This window comes from Sinocyclocheilus grahami, unplaced genomic scaffold (genome assembly GCF_001515645.1).
Source record: "Sinocyclocheilus grahami isolate Dianchi unplaced genomic scaffold, SAMN03320097.WGS_v1.1 scaffold490.1, whole genome shotgun sequence".
NCBI classification, from domain to species: domain Eukaryota; kingdom Metazoa; phylum Chordata; class Actinopteri; order Cypriniformes; family Cyprinidae; genus Sinocyclocheilus; species Sinocyclocheilus grahami.
The window spans coordinates 140432-160948 of record NW_015505669.1 but is presented as its reverse complement, the minus strand read 5'-3'; the positions used below and the strand labels follow the sequence as shown (position 1 = coordinate 160948).

At 35.6% G+C, this 20517-nt stretch overlaps 1 protein-coding gene across 1 annotated transcript in view; it reads left to right on the top strand.

Annotated features, from left to right (window-relative positions):
• The window catches only part of LOC107554009 (serine/threonine-protein phosphatase CPPED1-like), a 25002-nt gene that overhangs the window by 1193 nt on the left and 3292 nt on the right, over positions 1 to 20517 (top strand). The window contains exons 2-3 of the mRNA XM_016236364.1: positions 3629 to 3763; positions 11127 to 11549. Coding sequence (XP_016091850.1) covers positions 3629 to 3763; positions 11127 to 11549 — 558 coding nt within the window. The remainder of the gene's footprint in view (positions 1 to 3628; positions 3764 to 11126; positions 11550 to 20517) is intronic.

Here is a 20517-nt window from a genome sequence, read left to right as displayed (position 1 = left end):
TTCTGACAGTGTATGATTTCTATTAACATTACAGAATAAAACATGATCAATATTATCTTTCAACGTTCAATTTAAATAAATGTAATTGTACAAACTATGTCAGCTACGATTTCAATTTGTTTATTGTGAAATAACTTATAAGCATTGTTCAGGGCTGCCGTTTCCAAAAGCTTTAATGCTTTCTTATGATACTTTTGGGAAACGCAGCCCTGTTTGAATGCACTTTTAGAAGTGAGTGAACGCTCTCTGTGATTAGTTTTGTCTTTCAACATTTGCGTGTCCAGATGAGCAGGAAAATAGTTCTATCCTACACAATTACTCGCTAACAAAGGTTATTCGTCCAATTCAATGCATTTGTACGCATTATTATTATTATTTTAAATAAACAAAATCACTGGTAAATAAAACACACCTTAGTATCGATATTTCGAGACTTAGGATAGATACCACAATTACTCGCTAACAAAGGTTATTCGTCCAATTCAATGCATTTGTACGCATTATTATTATTATTTTAAATAAACAAAATCACTGGTAAATAAAACACACCTTAGTATCGATATTTCGAGACTTAGGATAGATACGCCCATCCCTAGTTAAAATGTGCTAAATCAGTCATTAAAAACCGGGTTTGCTTTAGGACCCAGATTTAATTTGGGTGCTAATTGGTCATTCGAGATCAAACATCAAAAGTTTATAGTGAACAAAAATCTTCTTAAAACCAAAACCAGGAGCAATACACAATACGCAGATATTTACATAAGAAAATCTGACAGTTTTGTAAATGCATAAATAACAGCAGAACTACTGCACTTTGCAAGTACCGACTGTTCAACAGCCTGTGACATTAACTGCAAACAATATGGGTAGCATAAAAAAATTCTTTGTTATTTTTAAATAAAAATAAACAAAAAAATGGTTACAATCCTGTAAGGTGCAATTAAACAGTTAAGTATTTAGCATTGTTTTCCCCTACTTTCCAAGTCTATCAGAACAAAAGCCTCAGATGATTGCTTAGCTTAAATTCGCAATGAATACTGATGTAAATCAGAGTGAAATGGATTGTCATAATGTTTTTGATGAAGACCAAAGACCAAAATGAAAAATAAATAAACATTCATAGATAAATTGTTCACAATAACATCAATAAGATGCATTTAGAAAATAGATTTATAATTTTAAATTTGTGCGGACTATAACTTTTGATTTGGTGTTTTTCAGTGTGTAAGTGTTTTGTGTCCCTCTGTTTGACTGTTTATGTAAATCCAGTCTGAAATCTTCATCTCAGACTAATTTCTTGCTTATTCTTTGCTTTGCGCTGGCAGTGTTGACATCTGCACATTTTATTCCTCTTTTTTTGTGTGTGAGAAAAACCTACAGCAGTGACTGTTGGTGGATGCTGTGAGTTGAGTTGATATTTTAATGCTTTATCACAGGAGGCTTTTATCTTGACTTATGATTAGGTTAGCAGTATTTGAAAGCTCTGGGAGTCATCTGAGATATCCCTCTGATTTATGTTTGCTAAAAGAGGCTTGTGCTTATCGGCTGTCATGGGAGCTTTGTCTGCTCCTCTCAATTCATGTTGATTAAAGTTGCCTGAAAATAGTTTCCAGTCTCTGGAGACTGTACATGAAAGCGTCAGACAACTAGATTCCAGGCAGCAGATGGTACATTTTAAATGCTTTTTGAATTGGTCAGATATCATGTGTTTTTATTTTATTTATTTTAAGCAGGTTTTGTGCTTTCCCAAAGAGATGCTCAAAGCATAGCAAACACTTCATCTTGTTAGAATGACAAAACGATTGGAACAACATGGTTGCTCCATAGGGACTGATGTTGAAACTTCATGGGCTGCATTACTAATTAAAATGCAGTTCATTTGGAAATACTTTTTTTTTTTTTTTTTTATAAAATGACACAATAGGTTTGGTATCCAAGAACTGATTCTTATTCAGAATTCCTTTAACAATTCTTCCACAATGCGGATTAAAAATACCATGCTGAAATACGCTGACAGTTTCCTGCATTAATTAATTAATGGTGCTCCAACAATACTATCTAGAGTGCTGAACAGTGAGCATACACCGCAACCTAGGGCTGCACGATGTATCGTTTCTGCATCGATATCGCGATGTGCGCATGTATAGTATAGTGGTCGTTAATCCATATGGACCAGGTACCAGGGTTCGAAACGCAGCAGTTTAATGATCCTGTTGCTTTCTGTGTCATGAATTTTTATCAAACAACAAAACACAGAGAAAAATCACACACAACACAGATTTAATTAGATTTAATTTATACAGTGAAGACTATGCAGTGTTATTTTACATTTGATTATTCAGGCTCTGTACCTGAATAGTGAATACTGTTAGACTTACCTGAAAAATATAAAGCACTGTTTATTTCAATTGCATCTTTGTTCTATTATATTTATCTATGCTTGTAATTTGTTTGTTATTTTCTTTACTGATTTACTCACCTACAAAATAGAGCTATTCAAGTCATCTGGTGATTTTTTTGATTTCATATCACAATATATATAGCAGAAAAACAAAATATCACAATGTGAGTTTTTTTTTACAATATCGTGCATTCCTACTGCAACCAGTGTAGCCTGGCCACAGAATGAATGACTCTTACGAGCCAGTCCTTTTTAGTAAATGTAAAACATACTGTGCAACCAGTGTAGTTTGATTCCCTAACAAATGACTCTTATTGAGCGGTTTTGTTTTTTTTTCCAGAATTTTTACACCAAATTCAGTGTAGCCCGGTTACCGAATGAATGAATTTTATGAAACGTTTCTTACAGTGAATCAAAAACATTAACAGTAAAAAGTGTAGCCTGGCCATTCTGCAAGATACTGCACAATCTGTGTAGTCTAACTCCCCAACGAATGACTTTTATGAGCCAGGTCTTTTTAGTGAATCACACAATTTATAATTGTGAGACATAAATCTTTGAGGTTATTGACTAGTTGTTCATATGACAACGTGTAGCTAAGGATAAAACAGAATCATAAAATTATTTTTCCTACTAGGCTGCACTGTCAGGATCAGGAACAGAAAGAAATTCTTTATTTTTCTTCTAGCTTTTGAGGCTTGCTGCTCTGTCAAAAACCTCTTCACACACTCAGTGCAAGTGAGTGTAGTGGAAAGCAAAGACAAGACTTGTATGATGTTCCCAGCAGGGGTATCTTCTTCATTTATATTTTGACCAAGTTTTAATGCTGGAAGTTTCTCAAAGAATCATGGGTAAAAACGGTTTCTGAGCTGTATTTGTGCTGTAAACCCTGAGGTGTGAAAATCAACTTTTTTCCTGCCGTTTTTGTTTCCTTATAACACAAGAACTGCTGTGAAGGTGTTATATACAGCTGAAGTTTCTATACGACAAGCGAGACGAATGTTTCCACGTGCTCCAGGTGTTAGAGCTTTGCCCTTAACTGACTCTCTCACTTGAGATAAAGACTTTTATAAATACTTTAAACTGATTGTTTGATTGTTAGCATCTTATGTAATGTTTAATTATGCAAAACATTGTATGCATTATCCACAAACACAGCATTAATAATTGAGATATTTAAAGTAGATGGTTTGTCAACTTCAGGTTATTTTCTCCTGTTCTTTCCAGATGAACAGAAGGAGTGGAGTGGGCCCTTTTACTTCATCCAGGCTGCGGACCCCCAGCTTGGCCTGATGAAGGCGTGGAGGATTGGTGACTGTGATTCAGGAGGGGATGAGAATATTTTTCTTACACAAACGCAAAGTTCACTTCAGAAAGTCTTTATTAACAAATAAATATGGCTGTGCAAAAGTTTGGGCACCCTCTTGTTTGTGTGGATTTGAATACTTGTAGTCACTTAATGCTGATTAATTGCAACACAAAAAAATTATTTGATTGACTCAGTGAATCATAACACTGCAAACACAAGTCCAACCAATCATGAAAAAGGATGTTAAAGGTAGCTGATTGCTAGCTTTGCTTCTCCTTTATTCTCTACTTGAAAGTAACAGCATGGGAACCTCAAAATAACTCTCTAATAACCTAATAGGCTAATTTATCAATATGAATTAGGAGAAGGATACAAAAAATTATCACAAAGGTTTAAGGGTTACTGCCTCCACAGTCAGAAATATAGTTAGAAAATGGAAGGCCACAGAAACAGTCCTTGTGAAGGAAAGATGTGCTGAGAAAAATATCTGAAAGGCAAAGGTGAAGAGTGGTTAAAATGGTAACAGACAAACCACAGACCACCTCCAACGAGCTCCAAGAGCATATTGTTGCTGATATTGTCATTGTACATCTTTCCACAGTCCAGTGCACTTTGCACAAGTAACAGCCCAATGGAAGGGTGATGCGTAATAAGACTTTTCTGCATACTGCCAGCAGGCAGAGTCATTTGAGGTATGCAAAGGCTCATCTGGACAAGCCAAATAATGTGTTGTGGACAGATGAAACTAAGATAGTTATTTGGTCACAACCAGAGACGCTTTGCATGGGTGGCGGAAAAAGAACACAGCATTCCAGGAGAAGAACCTGTAAAATTTGGTGGAGGGTCCATCATGCTGTGGAGCTATGTGGCAAGCACGTGTACTGGAAACCTTGTCAGAGTTGAGGGTCGCATGGATTCCACCCAGTATCAGCAGATTCTTAAGAACAATGTTGAAAAATCAGTCAAGAGTTTGAAGTTATGCCAGGGTTGGTTGTTTCATCAGGACAATGACCCAAAGCATTGTTCCAAATCTACCAAAGAATTCATGCTCAGACACAGATACTGTACAATGTTCTTGAATGGCCACGAAAATCTATGGATTGATTTGAAGCGGGCTGGAGAAATTTTGCAAGGAAGAATGGTCCAAAATACCTGCAGCGAGAATTCAGAGACTTATCAGTGGCTATAAGAAGCATCTACCGGCTGTTATTTCAGCAAAAGGTAGCTGTACTAAATATTGATGCCATTATTCTGTTGGGGTGGCCAAATTTTTGTTTTTGTTATGATTCATATTGCATTGTTTCTGTTGATATGTCAGAACTGAAATGTTACTGTTTCCATAAGGTATAAATTATATCCAAATGAAGTTGCTGCTTCGAAAGTTCAGCAGATTATACTATGAAATTATGATAATTATCAAGGGTGCCCAAACTTTTGCATAAAACTGTATATATAGCATGGCAACAATATAAAGTGTGAATCAGTAGAGATTTTGCTATATGGTGTATATTGCTACACAGTATATTCGTACAGTCTTAAAGTGACAGCACTATAATATACCTGCTGCTGTCTGTGGTGTTAGTTTGAATCAAACAACTAAAGAAAACAAAACAATAATTCACTGCTCTTGATGTAATCTTTAGTAGTTGTAATAAAGATCAATATGTTTAATTCATACAGTGAAGACTATGCAGTGTTTAATTTTTACATTTGATTATTCAGTTTCTATAGTATTTCGTACCTGCATAGTACAACTGTCAGATAGACCAACCGGAGAAACATAAAGCTTTTCTTTTGTATCTTTGTTTGTGGTATTTGTCTTATTGTTTGTAATTTGCTCATATTTTTAATAACTAATAAATAAAATATCTAATAATGTACATGAAGTAATGTTTATTTGTGAAATGCTTAGATGCTACAATACATTGTATTTATTTAAATAATATTTAATAGTTTAACATTTGAAAAACAAAATTCTATTATATTACTATTTATATATGTTTATTATTAATATAAGCTAAATAAGTGTGTTGCATATTAGTTATTGGAAATAAAAATCTTGCAATTTAACTGGTATTGCTGTTGACTACTAATATCTTTGAATTGGTTGATAGATCAATATAAAAGATTAGATGCAGGATATAAATAAGAAACAGGATTATTTAGTATTTATTAGACAAAAAGCTCACTTTAGGGTTCATTTATTTTTTGTTTATGATTGAAGAGGCAAGAGTCTTTTTTTCAAGTCTTTTCTTCTTCTGTCGTCTCTAATCTTTGAGGTGGCTATTATGAAATGGAGCTTGTGGAGCTGAGGGTCCGGCACTTATCTAATTGCCTCAGCTCAAACTGCAAAGCACACAGGGAAATAAAAAATAACCTCTGAAGGCTAGGCGGTAGTTACCTGTGAAGGTGACGAGAGTGTTTGTACATTAGGTTTCGGGTCTCTGAGTCAATGTTTCTTGCGCTTGAATGTCTTGCACTTGAATGCCAGTATCAAAGTGACGGTACATTTAAAGCTGTCATAAATGTTTCTCACCGCATGAATTTAAATCACCCAAATGTTGACAGTTACTGTTTTTTCAATGGCTGACTTATCAGATTATCCCCATTTAGGATCCAAGGGAACTCTGAAGTGTCATATTTGCTTGATTTAGTATGAGCCCAGGTTTGTGGCTTCCCTGCTGGATGTAATTTATAGGTCAGGTTATGAGAAGCTGCCTGTAAAGGCACAGCTATGGAACTTTATGAGGTTTGGAGACCTTTAAACGGCCTGGTGTCAACACCCATTAGTGTCAGGCCAGAAGAGCAGGCAAAGGATGCCATATGCATTACACGCCATGTCCGTCATGCAGCGTGTTTCCTCTCTCTGCCCCGCACAGGCTTCACCAGACCTATGCTACTTCCTCCTCACCACTTCTTCATTAATCACTATGGCTTTGATAGCAGAAGTCAGTGAAAGAGAACAGCTTCCTCAAGGTTTTATTTGCCTTTGCTCATCTTTGGTCTTCAATCACAATAAAAATCACAGGAAAAATAAAAACACACCAGCAGACAAATAAAAGAAAAACGGGTGTGACTCTGATCTGACAGTCTTGGGTGATGGTTGATTATATCTAGACAAGGCTGCAAAACACGTTTTGACAAAGCTTCTATAGCAATTTTCATGGTTGACTCAAAGAATGAATTTTTCATTTTTGATTCAAAAGAAATGGTTTTGTTAAAGTCATTTCAGATACAGAATGAAATGTGTACAGTCGTTTTAATGTAGAATTTTCATTTAAAGTTTATTGCCAGTTTCCACCTCAGAGTAAAAAAATAAAATAAGGTGATGTTATTGTGAGATAAACAAGGAAATAAATACACATTTTTTAAGATGCAGTTACAAGTCTAAAATGGCAATTTGTGAGAAACAAGTCACATTGTAAGATATATAGGAAAGTATTATTTATTTTTAAACAGGTGATTTTCATATAATTTTTTTTAAATGAGTGCCTTACCCTTTACCTTAACATCTCCTAATTATCCTATTATTAATTGATTATTGTTACCATTAAACCACCAGGGGTTACCATTAAAAATAAAAAAATAACTCCTAGTTTAAAGAAGCAATTACTAGACACACAAAATCACAACTATGAGTTATAAGTCACACTATGAGATATCAAGTCACAGTCATGACTGTAAAACTTACCACGCTTTCCTGTACATTAAAATGTGCTCAAAAATCATTCTATTATTCATTTATTATTGAAGTTATACTTAAAATAATTACTCATTCAGCAGATGCACTGCCGAAAAGATGTTCTTGCCTAGCCTGGTGTTAACAGCAGGTGCTGTTTTGTAACCACTTGTAAACATTGCATAACCTACGGTTTGTGTCTTTTTAAGTTATACGCATGGCTGGGTGATAAATAAACTCAGTGCCATGTTAAAAACAAACAAAAATTATAGCTAATATTTTAACAAATAAGTGTTAAAATTCTTCCACTATATACAAAAGTGCAAATTATGAGGGTGTGCAAAAAAGAAATAAATGATTATTGGATGATATACATCTGAGCGACCATAATAACAATATGTATGTGTTATAAAGTTCATATGCACATGATGCATTTTTGCCCCTGGCAGATTCCTCATTAAGTGTATGGATAGTTTGGGTGTAGGAGCTCCTCCAGAACCTCTCAGTATTGACCCCAAGGCTTTGCTAGGTTTTTTCTGACTGCAGCAGTGAGAAGAGGCTGTTGTTGGATGACAGGGATCCGTAATGATTTTTTTTTTGCTTTAGTCATGCTCTTCCTGGTGTAGTTATCCTGCAGGTTGGGTTGTATACCCTCTGTGATTCATTAAGACCATCACACCTTGAGCAGGTTCTGTGTTGTGCAGCTCACATAATAGACAGTAATACTACTTGACAGGAGGCTATAATGCACCTGTAAAAGAGTATCTGTATCTTGGGGGACATCCCAAACTTCTGGGAAAAGAGGCATTGCTGTGTCTTTGTGATCTACTTTTTCTTTCGACTCCCATAAACTCGAAGTAGTCATCCTTGAATTCTGCAGTTTCAAGCTTGCTGTATATTTTTGATTGAGGATCTTACAGAGCTTGTGGAGACGTTCCACCATATTCCTCAATGGTGGAATATGTCAATCTGATTTGAATTTTCACCCCAAAATGAAAATTATGTCATCATTTACTTTGTCATTTAAAAGCCATATGATATGACCCACTCCACACAGTAAAATTGAATGGTGACCGGATGACTAAATGTAAAATAAAAGTAATCCAAACAACTTTTGTGCTATATTCCAAGTCTTTTCAAACCATATGTTAGCTTTGTGTAAGCAACAGATTGTTAAGTAAATTGTTATTCAAGAAATGTTCTCAGCAATTCTGAGGTCGGTAAGATTTTATGTATTTGAAAGAAACATTTTATTTAATCAAAAATACAGTAAAAGCAGTAATATTGTGTACATTATGTATGCTCGTAACCATTTGTGAATATGTGCACATTCAAATCACACTAATATAATGACATTTTTCAATTAATAATTTGTTAATTTTATCTACTTTATGGCCCTGGTCACCATTTACTTACATTATATGGAAAAGAGCAGCAAAAACATCCTGCCTAACATCTCTTTTTGTGGTTTATGGAAGAAAAATCATACTGTTTTGGTAACGACATGAGGGTTAGTGAAATAACTTTAATTCTTAGGTGAAGTATCCCTTTTTATGACCGTTGTATTGGCTATCTCAAGGTTTAGAACAACCCTGTCAGTCAATATTTCCTTCATTAAACACGTGCTGTGACTCTTCAAACCTCATTGGTGACCAAATCTGATTTTATTTCAGCCATTCTACCTCCTGTGTTCTGCCTGCCATAATGAACAGTCAGCGGCAGCATGTTGGACAAGTAAAGTTCCACTCGGTAATTGAAGGGCCGCTCCATGATATCGGCACAGAATCCTTGTGAGCTTTCCGGTTCAAGGACTTCTCCTGACTGGCAGCAGGAGAGATCATCGAGGGAGGTGATTAGATTAGGAGAGCACTGAACCTGATGCTTTCCTAATGGGGACTATAAAAACGTTTGCCTGCTGCCTGTAGACTTGTGTGTGCTGTGGTAGGGGACAACTCAGAAAGTGAGGTGGAGTTTTTCATATCCTTCTGTTTCGCCTTCCATATACGTAAGGTTTTTAATTGCTGTTGAAAGCGGATAAAAGTGAAGTTCTCTGAGGAGTAGCTGCACATCAGTGGGCTGACCAGGGGGAAATCAGCTCTGGAAGAGCCCTCTCTTCTCTGTATGTTTAGCTGATAGAGATCTCTTTTGGGAGAGATTTTAATAGATTTCTGTGGGATTTGGCACAGCTGGGAGAAATGGGGGACCTGTTGAAATGGAATGTTACGTAACTCAGAGAGAAAGTCAAAGTGTGGCTCAGATTCAGATATTGGGCAATGGGCATTGATAATAGCATTGATCACAAATTAAGAGTAGTAATTGGCCTATTCTCACCAAGTACACTTGCTAACACATAAAAAAAGAAGTTGCTTCAATGCAATTTATTTTTATTTATTTGAAGCCATAATGAAAATTCTGTAATTTATTATTTAGTAATTTATTATTTATCTTTTTCAATTTAGTCTATTATCTATTTTAAAACCTGTATGACCTTTCCCACACAAAAAAAGAGTTATATGGGCTACTTTTTTATTGTTGGCTTTTTTTCTGTGGTCATGGAAATTATTAACCATTGTCACTTTGTCAGTGGAAAAGATCTGTGTATCGCCATCATGCCAGGAAGTACCATTTGGAAAAGAATAACTTTTACATCTAGCATACCAATTCTTTATGTCAGACTCTCTCGCGTTCTGTCTTTGTATGCATGTGAGAGAAAACAGTCATAGGACACAACATACAGTGAATGTATATTTGTTCTGAACTACTAAGGCTATTTTCAGCCTCTTTTTAACTCACCGGCAGGTGAAATATAACAATTTACTAGCCAGTGGCTATTGACAGGCATTCTTTAGCATCCTGATGCGCAAATTGGTCGCATATGTGTGTGATTTGCTTGCATTGTAGAGGGTTGCTTGATAATAATTTACAAAAAAAATGGTCCAAAATTTAAGTACACATTTTAGTAAGGTGTTGGAAAGGCAGTTAATTCTCTCCATAGACTAGAATCATGGTCTGTTGGTTTAGTTTTCTTTGTCTAGCATTCACAACACCACAGTCACTAATGCCAACTCTAATTTCAACTCCGCTACTCATTGAGTTTCAAATTCACAGCAGGCAATTAGCAAGATGCCCTATTTGTCATATTAGAGGTAACCTAAGGCTGTTATTAACGAGCTTCAAAACTCATCGCTTGACAGTCTGCCTTTACTTTAGAGAAATGCGGTTAGACTGGATGCTTTCCTATCTTCTGTATGAGACAGAAACGTTATTCTGAATCCTCCACATATTGCCTACTTCAGTATTATTTTGAAGATGGAAAGAGCCATTGAAGATAGTATTTATATACTATCACATGCCTCGTGTCTGGTGCTGCATCTTATTTTCCACTGAAAGCTGACTGTTCCTGCTATGTTCATTGCTGCTGTACTCAATATTGCTCCGGAGGATTTAACTGTAGTTTTTATGTATATAGTCTTTTTTGCTCCTGTTATGCAGTTATCTCTTATTCCAGAGAAGAAAATATAAATGTATGTTTGGGATAGTGTGTGGAAATATAAAAAAATATGTCAAATGAAAATATAAATATAATATTATAAATACGTTTGCTGAATATCCTGTTGTATGGAGCTCATTAAGGAATTAAATTGGGTTGCAGATGTTATTTTATTGACATACTAAGACATACAGTACTTACTTAAATGAGGCTTTTCAACCAAGAAAAATCTCTCTTAATTTCTCAGGATGTCCGTTCAGAGAAGAACAGGTTAAGGACCTCAAAGAAGCACTGAGAGGAAGTGACCCCGACATTCCTCTAGTGTTCGTCAGTGGCAACCACGATCTTGGCAACATACCCACTCCGGAGAGCGTGGAGCAGTTCTGCCGTGACTGGGGCGATGATTATTTTAGTTTTTGGGTGGGTGGGGTGTTGTGTTTGGTGTTGAACTCTCAGTTCTTCTTCGACTCATCAGGCTGCCCTGAGTTAATGGAGGCCCATGAGGTCTGGCTGGAGAGCCAGCTGCAAAAAGCCATCCATACCCCCTCCCGCCACGTGCTTGTCTTCCAGCACATTCCGCTCTTCCTCCATAAACCTGACGAAGAGGATGACTACTTCAACCTGCAGAAGGGAATCAGAGAGCGCTTGATCCAGAGATTCAAACAAGCAGGTGAGAAGAAAGCACTTGAGCTTTACACATCAAACAAGACAAGTTGCAAGTGTTCATATCTCACGTCATAAAGTATCGTAGAATGCTCTTTGTCTTTAGGAATGCCATATACTCAGGATTTTGTTTAGCCTTTTCCCGAAAATATGCTAAATAGTAATCAAAATAGTTTTTTCTAACATTTTTTTTACATTTTATTTTATATATGTATCTTTTTATTTTATATATGTGTCTTTTTGTTGTCATAAGAACAACAATACTTAAATTATATTGATTTGCATTTTTCACATTGCTTTCATGAGGCATAAATGAACAGTTTTAGTTCTCAGTTATATAATAAGAAATATAAATCTGCTTTTAAGTAAGTGACTTATGGTTTGTTTCTGACTGATTCGCCAAATGGTTTGATAAAAAAAACAAAGCACCAGCTGATTTACTTGTTTGTGAATTGGACAGAAAGGGTAATATATCAGTAGTATATATATTAACTAGTGTACATAACGGATCAGTGTACAGTAAGCCTACAAACAAAATAATTTGTTCATTTAATAAAAAAATAATAATTTCAGTGAAGAGTGTGAACTTTTCATATTCAACAAAACAATTATATATACAGTGGGTACGGAAAGTATTCAGACCCTCTTAAATTTTTCACTCTTTGTTATATTGCAGTCATTTGCTAAAATCATTTAAGTTAATTTTTTTTCCTCATTAATGTACACACAGCACCCCATATTGACAGAAAAACACAGAATTGTTGACATTTTTGCAGATTTATTAAAAAAGAAAAACTGAAATATCACATGGTCCTAAGTATTCAGACCCTTTGCTCAGTATTTAGTAGAAGCACCCTTTTGATCGAATACAGCCATGAGTCTTTTTGGGAAAGAGGCAACAAGTTTTTCACACCTGGATTTAGGGATCCTCTGCCATTCCTCCTTGCAGAGCCTCTCCAGTTCTGTCAGGTTGGGGTTGTGGTTTTCACATAAAAGACGTTTACATATAATCCACAAGAGAAAATAATAGTTGAATTTATAAAAATTACCCTGTTCAAACGTTTACATATGCTTGATTCTTAATATTGTGTTGTTACCTGGATGATCCACAGCTGTATATTTATTTATTTATTTATTTATTTATTTTTGTGATAAAGATTCATGAGTCCCTTGTTTGTTCTGAAGAGTAAATCTGCTCAGCTGTTCTTAAGAAAAATCCTTCAGATCCCACAAATTCTTTGGTTTTCCAGCATCTTTTGCATATTTGATCCCTTTCTGTATGATGATGACAATGTCTGTATAATTTTGAGATCCATCTTTTCACACTGAAGACAACTGAGGGACAAATACATAACAACTACAAAAGGTTCACACGGTCATTGATGCACCAGAAGGACAAATTATGCATTAAGAGCCAGGGGTGTAAACTTTTGAACAGAATGAAGATGTGTACATTTTTATTATTTTGCCTAAATATCATATTGTTTCATTTAGTACTGCCCTTTAGAAGCTACAGAAGATACATGTTTCCCAGAAGACAAAATAAGTTAAATTTACCCTGATCTTCAAATTCAAAAAGTTTTCACCTTCAGGCTCTTAATGCATCGTTTTTCCATATGATCCCTCTTATTTTGGTAAAATAATTAACACTTTGCAGCATCTGACCTTGTGACCTTGGACCACAAAACCAGTCATAAGGGTCAATTTTTTAAAATTGAGATTTATACATATTATGAAAGCTGAATAAATAAGCTTTCCATTGATGTATGGCTTGTTAGTATAAAACATAGCTGAAAAGTTGCGCTTTCATTTTTTGCGCCTGAAAATAGTCCCCTGCGTGCTCCCTGTGCACGCAGGTGGTCACGTTGGTTATGTTGACGGAAGTTAGCCTATTTTCAGGCGCTGCGTAATATCATTGCGCCTGCTGAACCCATGGTACGGCAGCAAAGTTCCTTGATTATTACGCCGGAATTAGAGTATAGTTCCTAGCCATATCGGCCTAGAAAATCGCAACTTTTCATTTTCCGTCAGTCTTAGTACACGATGTAACTACAGAAGAGTCAAGTTTTAAATAGGAAAAATATCAAAACTCTTTGGTCATTTTTGAGCGAGATGCTAACGGTCTAATCAGATTCAATGATCTATGCTAAGCTACAGCTAAAAGTGCTACCGCCAGACCCGGAGATCGGCTGAATGGATTCGAAAACGGTAAAACTCAACTGTTTAACTCTAGGGGAGTTGGAAAATGAGCCTATTTTCCAAAATAGCGAAGTGTTCCTTTAATATCCTAATGATTTTTAGCATAAAAGAAAAATCTATATTTTTGACCCATACAATGTATTTTTGGCTATTGCTACAAATATACCCAAGCGACTTATATATAAACTTTGAACTGGTATTATTGTAGGCTTCTATTTTATCATTTGTAATATCAGCTAAATTAGTTTTTTGTATAAGACCCTGACATTATCGATGTAAGAATGTTGCAGTAAATGGCACATTTATGGTCACATAGTGGAATAATGCCATTGCCTTGCCTGTGGCTATTTAATTATGCTGTGAGTGCCTTGGAGTGCTTTTACCAGATATATAATAAAAGCTTTACGGACAAGAAATATTTATAATTAGATGCTATTTACACTAAGTGAAAATAGCATATTTTCTTAGCGATAGATGCTATTTACACTAAGTGCAAATAGCAATGGATTCTATTTACATTAAGTGAAAATAGCAGTATTTTTAACAATATGCTATTTACACTAAGTGGAGATAGCGATAGATTCTATTTACACTGTTAAAATAGCAGATATTTTCTGCTATTTATACTACTTATTGCAAATAGTGGCAATTATCTGCACCTCAGTATTATAGTACATTATAAAACAGTATGCAGTAATAACATATTGCGTGTAAATTATAATTTTAATTCAAATTATTAAATGGATGCCACATCATTGGGACAATAAAGCCCTCCCTACATCTACCCTAAACCTACCCGATACTTTATTTTCAACTTTTTGGTTATTTCCTTAATTTTTATTGAAAATAAAATATGATACGATGTGATATGAGATTTGAAAAGGGAGAAAAAAAGTTTGGTAAAAGGCGGATTTGAACCTGGGTCGATCACGTCAAAAAGACGATGGTATGCGCTTTACCATCTACGCCACTGTCGCTGACTATTGTCAGCCATCTTTTATAATGTTGACCATCCCTATCACACGTTTGTGGGTGGAGCTAGTGTAAATAGCCTCTGCCAACAAGAATTTAAGAATTTTAAATTCCTACACAAGGATGTTATCATGTGGCTACAAGGATAGAGAAACTGCAATGTTATTGTTACAGCTATCAAATGATCTGCATCTCTGAATGTGTCAGATTAATTCACTCTCCATTTATTTTCAGTTATACATAGTAGTTCTGACACCAGAAACCATTAAATGAGTTGCTGTCCTGTGTATGTTGGAAAAGTAACAAGTAAATCCAATCGGTTGATGATTATGTTCGCCATAAGGGAAAAAATACAGATCGTTCTTTGTTCCAAAGGTTAGTGTTCAAAAGAAACAATATATATTGATCTTTGTATGGTCAGAGATGCATCATGGTGCATTGATACTGAAAATCGATTTTAAAAAACGGGCAAAACAGAAAGATTAAATCTCTAGTCATGAAAAAGTGACATCTTTGATATTAGATTCAAACTTTAATCTCTCATTTTATATATGCTGTGTGTTCATGGAAATCAAGTAGTGTGTAATGTAAATGAGTCGGGCGCTGTAGTGGGCGACAGAGAGGAGCTTGACCGGAGCACTGACACGTCCACTTTTTCCATTTGCACTTTCTAATTTCTCGAATGATCAAAACATGAAGGATGCAAAAATAAGGAATTTGCTTGGAAAAAAATAAACCAATCCTCTTGGAGATCAGAGATCACTGTCAGAGGAAAACACAGCCACTGCCCACAAGCTCATTTTTCTGGGCTCCTTGAGCTCGTAGATTTAATATTGTGCTGCAAATTATATTTGTATGATTTAAACCGCATTTTCTAAAAGGCAGAGTGGCTGTGAGAAGATTATCTTTTTTTGAGACATCTGCCTTGGGGGGAAAACATGCTGATCACTCCAGATGTCTGTTAGCTTTTTGAGGTTTGTACAGTGGGTGGCATTTGTAATGAATACATATAATATACAGTTCCTGATGTCACAAGCTGTTTACAGACCTATATTCCTCTGCAGCACTGACATAGCAGTAAAATCCTGTAAAAGCCCTGTCCGTCAGGTCCTCTGTGCTTTGTGATAAGCTTTGTGTTAATCATAAAAATTATTGTGTAGCAGCAGGGTTGGGAAACAGTGTGGACTGAACTGGTCTTGTTTTTTGTAGATCCTGGAACATGAGTGAATGAAAAGCCCCACAATATCCCCCAGAATTGTCCCTTCGCTAAGTCCTTCTTTAAAAAAAATTACTGACCAGTCCTACATTAGATATCATCTCTAATGCCCTGTCCGTCAGGTCCTCTGTGCTTTGTGATAAGCTTTGTGTTAATCATAAAAATTATTGTGTAGCAGCAGGGTTGGGAAACAGTGTGGACTGAACTGGTCTTGTTTTTTGTAGATCCTGGAACATGAGTGAATGAAAAGCCCCACAATATCCCCCAGAATTGTCCCTTCGCTAAGTCCTTCTTTAAAAAAAATTACTGACCAGTCCTACATTAGATATTTTTTACTATCTGGCTTTTTTATTTTCTAATGTAATTCTGTAAACAATCTGTTTGTTTGGGTAGTTTTAAACGGTTATGAAAAATATCTACTACAATAGTATGGCTAGGTATCTATAGATAATATACTCATACATTAATTACTGCCCTAATTACTGGATAAGCATGTACCTACATTTGCTCCAAGATGAAGTCGTCAATAGTAATCACTTTTAAATGAGACTTTTTTTTTCATTTAAAGTGTTTGTCTTGATTCTGATTTGCAGTTTTTAGTCAAGTTTCTTCGTAATTTAACAAGATTCTTTTAAGGATGATATCCTATCATCAGACATTATGAGCATGCTTTATTTATATCAGGCTGTTCCTCAAAATCTCCAATGCAATCCTATTGGACGTTCTGTAAAACTTGTCTGCATTAGCAACAGTTACCAAGGTGGGCAGAGCTTAGTGAAAGATCAATTGAAATGCCTGTCTTTCACAAGGTTCTGCCCATCCTCAGCCTCTTGCATGTTCGTTTTTAAATCGTTTTTTTGACTAATCTGGTTATGTTTACAGCTACCAATAAGAGAGTAGAACTTATATCTGTTTAAGTTTTTCTCACTGTATAAATACATTGCACATTTTTTCTCCCTAAATCAGATATATTTGGGTATGATTATAGGGTATATTGAACACCTGAATACTTGGGATGCATTTTTTTCACTCATATGCACAGAAGAAACCCATGAGACATTTTTTTGTTTTACTTTTAAGTCTATCCTAATGGCATCTTTTATAAGGCTGTAATTTCAACACTGAAGGTGGTTAAGAGAAGTTTAAATGTTTGTGTGCTTTGTAAAAACCCTTGAATGCATCTTATTGGTAAATGTACTCTTGACAACAGCACTAAACATACAAGTAGAAAGAGAGCTTGTGCTATCTTAAAAGGCAACTTGTGTTTTTGAGCCCTCCATTGCATTGTATTATAATGCAAAAATGTTTCTCACACTGCCAGTGGTGCTATCTTGTAGTGTGTTAGCTAGCAGTGATAAGCCAAGTGTTTCCTCTGCTATTTCAACTGTCTTAAGGTCATTCAGCATACGCCAGTAGAAATGAGAGTGAGATTTGGTTAATCAACAGAATGCTTGTCATCTGCTGAGAATTGTAGGTAAGCTGGCAAGCGTGTTGTTTCAGGCAGACATTGAAGAATAGTGTGTTCTGTGGAGGTTACATTGTGATGGAGTGCCCATTGTTATCAGATATCCTTTACGAGAGGCTTGGCTGGGTATGTTTGTTTATTTTTAGTATGTACTGTTCTCTCACATTCTCAGCAAATTTCACCTCTCTCAGCTAAAAGGCATGTTGATCCCTAGATACTACTCTTCTTGCAGTAATGAGCTCATTAATTAACAGGCAGATAAATGAGATTTTGTCAAATGTATCTACAAGATGTGAAATAAAAGGAATTCATGAGATGGTAATAAGTCACTGCAAGCAGTGGACAAAGTTCAGGAGGAATTTACTCTGGAAGCAGTACAGAAGGGTGCTGCCATTCTGTTCATAGTACTGCTGTTGGCGTTAGTGTAGAATCACAAAATTTCCAGCAGGTTTTGATCATCTTTAGATGGATATCTTCTTATAAACATGCAGAAACTTCTGACATTACAACAAATCTCCACAACTAAATCCATCACAGCACTGTTTGTTGTTAAGAGATCACAGCTTATTAATCAGCCTGATAACAGAACTGGTGGGAGTATGGACACACTGATATGTTCACAGCCAAAAATCACAACCAAGAAAAGAAGTGACAGCAAGCATGCTGAGACACTGTCGCAAAAATGCATAAATTTTTATGGCATACAATGCAAAACAATCTCCAAACAAAACAAAAAATTGGTTTCGGTTTTAACCTAATCAAGATCGTCTATGCATTGAGCTACTATATTTCTCTAATATTTTGAATGAATAAAACCGCAGCAGCGCGTCTCGTGGGCTAGACTAACAAAACATTAAACTACAACGTCACTTACATCATCATCACCGCATCTCGCGCGCCACTGATGATGCTCCCTGACGCACACCTAAACATTCGATTGTAGCATTTTTGCATTCAAATGCAAATGTTTATTTTAAATTCGACTAATATTCATTTTTTTATTCACAATCTCCTCATCACAGGCAGGCACAACACTCATGTTCGTGTTTGTGTGTGCTGTCTGCGTCACTCATATAGTACGTGCCTATATCATGCGCTATATCAAACATTTTTTATATCATTATCGAAGAAGGTGTACCGTCGATAAATATCGATACCGTTTTATCGCCCACGCCTTATTCCACCTATCTTGACCTATACCTTGAAATGGGTCTTGATCTTCTTGACTTTATCCATCAATTAGCATAGTGCAACAGTGTCACATTTTGACATAATCTGTTAAACTGATATTACCGGTAAATTAATTCACGTTTTCTAAATGTTAAGCACCTACTTTTGCAGACCGTTCATAGAAAACAACACAAACAAATCGTTTTTTAATAGTTTCAGGGCTGTTTTGTGCAGATTTGTGGAAAGTGCCCCCTATTTTGTAGCAGGTTTCAGGCTGATGTGTAGTTACAGTCGATGTGTGCAGTCATTAACAGTATTGCATGCCTAATTATTTTATCCGGTAGTGCTGTAGAGAGGATGTCCTTAGAGTAAATGACTTGTTTAAGAAGTGCCTTGATTTTTCTTCCCCCTCCTCATTTTCACATCCGAATTCTCCAGATAATTGGACACCCTCTTTTTCCCGTCATGTTTCTGTTGCTTGTTTCCACCGAGTGTATTAGAGGTTATGATATGTGAAAGATGCTTGAAATGTGCATAATCTTCCGATTTAAGAAATGTACATGCAATTATAATTCATTCTAATGTTTTGTTCCCGTTGTTTTAATTGTTTTTGGAAAGATTTCTGCTTTATGTGCTGCATTGTCCAAGTCTCCAAGTGTCAAGGTATTTGTAATTGTGTTTGTTTGTGTGGTTTCATTAGCAGTGTCCAACAGAGCATGAAAGCTATTATGTGCATGTGGAACAAAAGCAACTTGTGAAATTTAGATGAACTCTGACAGCAAGCAGCAATATGTAATTATACCTCTCAACATTGTGTTCTGTCATAATAATTTTCTCCTTTCTTATTCTTCTTCTTTTGTGTATTTTGGCATGCCATCTCCTCCTGTCTTGCCATCATCCCTGTGGTTTTTGGCACCTTTGCGCCCTCTGAATGAAAAATTCATGTGAAATGTTGTTTCCTGTTTCCAAATGCATCTATTAGCTTGGTATGGGGGTACCACCTTTTCAGAATTCTCTTCAGAAAAGAAACCTCGGCTGAACTGTGGAAGAGCCACCTTCAGCCTCATGTCCCTCACAAAAGAGAGCTCATTTGCGTCTCTCACTCTGGGTGACTTGTTTGATGAACTATAGTGATTCTGCATTCGGTCCATTGCTTTAAACCCCTAAATGGCAGACACTCGGCCACTGCTGCAGAGGAGAGATGAGAATCTTCACAATGTTATGCAGATTGAGGGGCAAACTGAATCCGAAGCGACCTCCCCATGCCCATGTGGTTTTGCAGTCAGTTCTACCAGCGTGGAGACATAGTCAATCAGACAGGAAATGCAGATGATTCAGTGGCAGTGTTGAGCTCATAGCCTCATAATGTTGGTTTGATTATAGTCGTGTGCATAATGTGGTCCACATTGCAGCTCATGCAGCCATTACTTCAGCTTCCAGAGTTACACGATCCTTCAGAAAATATTGTAATATGCTGATATGATGCTCAATAAACATTTTTTCCTAATAATCAGTGTTGAAAACTATTGTGCTACTTTTTGAATAATATTAATATTTTTGAAACTGTGATATAACTTTTTTTTTTCCAGGATTCCATGGTGAATCGAAAGATTAAAAGGAACAGATTTTTTTTTAAGTAGAAATATTTTGTAACATTATAAATGTCTTTACTGCAATTTAATGCATCCTTGCTGAATATTAGTAATTTAATTATTAATGAATAATTATTAATTAATATTCATTAATAATTAAATTATTAATGAATATTAATTAATAATTTGTAATTAATATTCATTAATAATTAAATTATTAATGAATATTAATTAATAATTTTAAATTAATATTCATTAATAATTAAATTATTAATGAATATTAATTAATAATTTAAAAAAAAAAAAAAAAAGTTGCATTTAGATTTATTCACTTTTATCTAAAGACCGAACAGGTACCCTC